Source organism: Drosophila takahashii, chromosome 3L (assembly GCF_030179915.1).
Source record: "Drosophila takahashii strain IR98-3 E-12201 chromosome 3L, DtakHiC1v2, whole genome shotgun sequence".
NCBI lineage: Eukaryota > Metazoa > Arthropoda > Insecta > Diptera > Drosophilidae > Drosophila > Drosophila takahashii.
The window spans coordinates 10,324,753-10,329,082 of record NC_091680.1 but is presented as its reverse complement, the minus strand read 5'-3'; the positions used below and the strand labels follow the sequence as shown (position 1 = coordinate 10,329,082).

Here is a 4,330-nt window from a genome sequence, read left to right as displayed (position 1 = left end):
TGCGATTCCGATTTCTCAGCCTTTTGGCTTGCTGTGATTGTGATAAGCAGACTGTGGCGAGACAACAAAAGACATCGCAGACAAGTTTGCACTTACTTTACTTGCACCGCTGTAGCCATGTAGCGATGTTGTGATGTGATGCGATGGTGCTGCTTTTGATATTTTTAGACACCGCCAGTCAGCCTGCCGAGGCGAAAAATAATAATAAAAAAAAGTAAAAAATAAAAAATAAAGGCGGAGGCAAAGGCAAATGGCGTTGGCACATCTCGCACACAAATCGCATCGCCTCACATGCCGCCAGACAATGAGTCTAGTCGGGCATCGGTTCAGATTCAGATACAGCTACAGATACAGATGCTGATTGCGAAACATGCGAGTCTTCACCCAGTTCATTCAAAATTTGCCACAATTGATGATGCATCGATGCGTTAGCAGAGACACGCAGGGAAATAATGACATTTTGTACTCGAATCTAATAAAAGATCCCTTTGAAAATTTTGCCATATAAGCAATAATTAAAATCTATTAAAATATATGTTTCTTCGGCATGTCTGATATTTTTTTAGAATTATAATATACATGTAAAATAATATATTGGTTACCTTGTCAGCTACTTTAAAGGCTTTCTTATTAAATAAATTATTTTGGGTCTAACATTTTTTCAGAATTATGATACCATATTAAATAAAATTATTATTATTATAAAATAAATTATTTTTGACCCAAAAATGGTTAAAGTAATATAAATCCCAATATTAGATATTATTCGCTCTGTGCACAAAGTTCGATTTATCATCGGATGCAACAGGTACAAACACGGTGCCGATGGCACCCCAAAGATTTCTTTCGCGCTAATGAATTTCCTGCCGCCTTTCTCCGCTCTCAAAGGCAGCCAGCTCATTAAGACCTCCATTGACTGGCTAAAGATGGAACAATGGCCAATACAAAGACCCCGGGCTCGAATCATAACTCATTGAACTTTTGCCGGCAGCAGCAGCAGCCGTTGAAACATAAAAAGTGTCAATCAGTGACTCTGCTGTGGCAACGATGGCGACGCCTCCAAAGTCCCATTACAATGCCATTTTTATGGACACCGCTGGCGGGGATGTTGCACCAGCCGGGGAGGAGTGAGAGTACAGTGGAGCTCCAGCTGGCAAGAAAGGAGAAAGGGGTGGAGATGGAGGAGCAGCAGCAGCCGCCGCAGCAGACGGCAGGGTCGTAAATGTAGTAATAATAGTCGCCGAGGGCCAACGTTTGCTAGTTGCGGTCGGGATTTTCCGAGGGGTGGGCAGGCGCATCATGCACTGGCATAAAAACCTAACACTTAATCAAAGTACTACAAATTTAAAATTTAAAAATATACGAGTATTTCCAGTAAATTCCCGGAAAATGTTGTTTTCCATTATAAGTTGAGTCAATATCGCGTATACGCATAGCTGACCAGTTTATATTATAATTATTATAAAATTAATATTTAATTATCTTTGAAAAGGTTGTTTCCGTTTTAAATTCTATAATATTTTTCAATGCAGTCATTTTTTTTATAATTTTTAAGAAAGCTGGATATATTTTATCTCAGTGTGTTGGCCATTGGCTGGTGTCGAAAAGCAAGACATAAATGTCTAACATATGCTGAGGAAGGCTTTTGGAGTTGGCCGGCGAGGCGACAGGTCTATTACCAAAAGCCTGCTTATGACGGGTTATTGCCCGTCTTTTGTGCAGCACCACAATCTCCAGCAACACTTAACGGATATGGATATCCTTTGGTTGGGAGAGGGGTAATATAATATAAGGTAAAATATAATTATTCTGAGGCACAGAATGAATATTAGCCAATTTTAAAATTATGTAATATTTATTATAAATAGTATTTATGTTAATATATAATATAATATTAATTCCAGTGTTTTCTCCCATTTAAATATGTTTTTTAATAGTTTTCTCCCAACCAAATTTTTAAATTAAAATTTTAAATTTTTATAGAATAATTTACAATAGATCCTCAACGAATGTAAAACTAACATTAGTGGCAAACTGAGGCTTTCCATAAAACAGCCAATCTATTGCCAACAAAAAGTCGCCCGTAGGTAAAGGAAGTCGCATAATATCCGTGGATAGATACATATCCTTTATGAAAATGTCACCCTTTAAAAAGATAATGGTGTTAAAAATAATAATAATAATACTCCCAAGCTACAAGCTACTTACATACAACGGGCAGGTGTGATTAATGTTCGAAAAGTCCTTGTAAAGACTAAAAAGAAATATTCCAATGCCATCATAGGGTCTGCGCAGAAACCGACATCCGTCGATCTTAACATTGACGAGCCAAGGCTTATAGCCGCTCTCCCTCTTGAACAATCGGTAGTGAACAAGAATATCTCTAGTTGGATAGATGAAGGTTGCATTGAAATTGAACACAGTTCTGTGACGATTGACCGCCTTCAAGCGACATTGATTAATCCTAATCCAGGTTTTATTGTAACTGCCGCAAAGGACATTTGTCAGTTTGAAGACGACTGAGTTCTGTCAAATAAATTACGAACGATAAGATCATAATTTTGAAATATTTACCAAAAACCTACAACAGGTTTACAGTTTAATATGTAGAAAATTATCAAAAGAGAGACCATTTTAAAGCCCGTCTTCATGATTTCAAAACTTCAAAAAACTATCGAACGTAAGCACCATATGCATATGCTTTATTTATATTTTCCCCATTTATCATTCTTTCCATGATCTATTTTTAATTTCACTTTCAATCAGTTTTCAATTACGTCTGTTTGATCGTAATGTTTTTTAATTTAAAAAAAATCAAATTTTAAAAACTATAAACTTTATAGTCATTATTATGTTATTAATAATCCTCTTATATACATATTTATATGTTTAAAGCAAAATGGGAAAAGCTCGAAACATTTTAATCACTATGGACGGCAGTCCATGTAGTGACGAAGCGCACCAGGAGAGTGTGCGAAGGCGACTACTATATATACACGAAGAAATGAAAATCTACTGTGATGGTCCGATTATAATGAATGATACACCTATCGAAAGGTATTGCGAAAACTAACAGGATTGCATACCAAGACTCTAAGAAAATTAATTGGCTTGGGTGAGAGAGCGGTGAAAGTGAAAAAGTGAAAATTTCGAAATTTGGAGCTGTTGGGGCCGGTGGGGATAAATGCCCCCTCGAAATATTTTAGTTGTATTCCTTTTGAAAATACCCGTCGAATGAGGGGTCATTTGTCAAAATCCGACGCTCCGTTCAAAAGTTATAGCCAAAATAAGATTTCCTTCGTCTTCCCAAAATGAAAATTTAATTCTGTTTGTCAGTTTGTCAGTTTGTCAGTATGTCAGTTTGTCAGTTTGTCAGTTTGTCAGTTTGTCCAAAACATGTTTTTTAAGTTTTGAAAATTTGATATGACGTTCATCACATCGATATGAAAAACTTTTGTTCTACCACTTTTGGAAAAACTCGCTAGTTTAGCGGGAAAACAGCTATAAATAGCTAAAATTCGGAAATCCGTAACTTATATACTACTAAAGCTACAGACTTGTGCTGCATCTCGTTTGAAAGGTATTTTTAAATGCTATAAACGCCTTCTATATGCAATTTGTGTAAATGTAATAATTAAAAAAATATGAACAAATGACAATTTTTTAAAACTTTTTTTTTAGCTTTTTTTATTTTTCTCAAAAACGGCTCTAACGATTTTCTTTAAAACCTTAAACTGTATAGCCCTTGAGATTCCTTAAATTTTGGTATATAACACATTACTGTAAAAAGTCACGTTTAAAAGTTATTTTTATACGAAAATAGCCACTTTTGCCAGCTCGAACAATTAACGCTCCCTGAGTATTGAATTTTGTGGGAGGGTATCCGAACTGTATTTTAGGGTCATGGAATCAGTAAATTTGCACTTAAGAGTTCCATATAGGAATCTTTTGTTCTACGACTTTTGGAAAAAGCCGCTACTTTAGCGGGAAAAAGCTAAAAATAGCTAAATTTCGTTAGTTTGTAAGTTCTACACTACTAAAGGTACAGACATGTGCTATACCTCGTTTAAAAGGTATTTTGAAATACTTCAACGCCTTTTTAACTTAATTTGTTAAAATACAATAGTTTAAAAATTATGATAGACCAATTTAAATTTAAATGTATATATTAGCTCCTATGAGAGCAAATGTAAACAAACAAAAACTTCTGATATCAAATAAAAACACCTCTTAACGAGGTAAAAAATTAGTGACGACCGCACCTTCAACATACAAAAGTTCTGATATCAACATTTGTGACGAAAAATTATTACACTCGTCATTAAATAGA

General features: G+C 35.2%; 1 protein-coding gene across 1 annotated transcript; it reads right to left on the bottom strand.

Annotated features, from left to right (window-relative positions):
- Nucleotides 1-1,989: 1,989 nt before the first annotated feature.
- LOC108069926 (uncharacterized) lies at nucleotides 1,990-2,651 on the bottom strand. The gene is made up of 3 exons (XM_044394448.1): nucleotides 2,586-2,651; nucleotides 2,209-2,526; nucleotides 1,990-2,145 (listed from the first exon to the last, which is right to left on the bottom strand). The coding sequence occupies exons 1-3, from the start codon at nucleotides 2,649-2,651 to the stop codon at nucleotides 1,990-1,992; spliced, it is 540 nt and encodes a 179-aa protein (XP_044250383.1).
- Between the last annotated feature and the right edge of the window lie 1,679 nt (nucleotides 2,652-4,330).

What these genes read in the sequence shown, in the direction of transcription:
- LOC108069926 (XM_044394448.1), bottom strand. Translation starts at nt 2,651, where the DNA reads ATGAAGACGGGCTTTAAAATGGTCTCTCTTTTGATAATTTTCTACATA. An exon ending in TATTAAACTGTAAACCTGTT is followed by an intron (nt 2,527 to 2,585) that starts GTAGGTTTTTGG and finishes TTTATTTGACAG; the next exon opens with AACTCAGTCGTCTTCAAACT. An exon ending in ATCACACCTGCCCGTTGTAT is followed by an intron (nt 2,146 to 2,208) that starts GTAAGTAGCTTG and finishes ATCTTTTTAAAG; the next exon opens with GGTGACATTTTCATAAAGGA.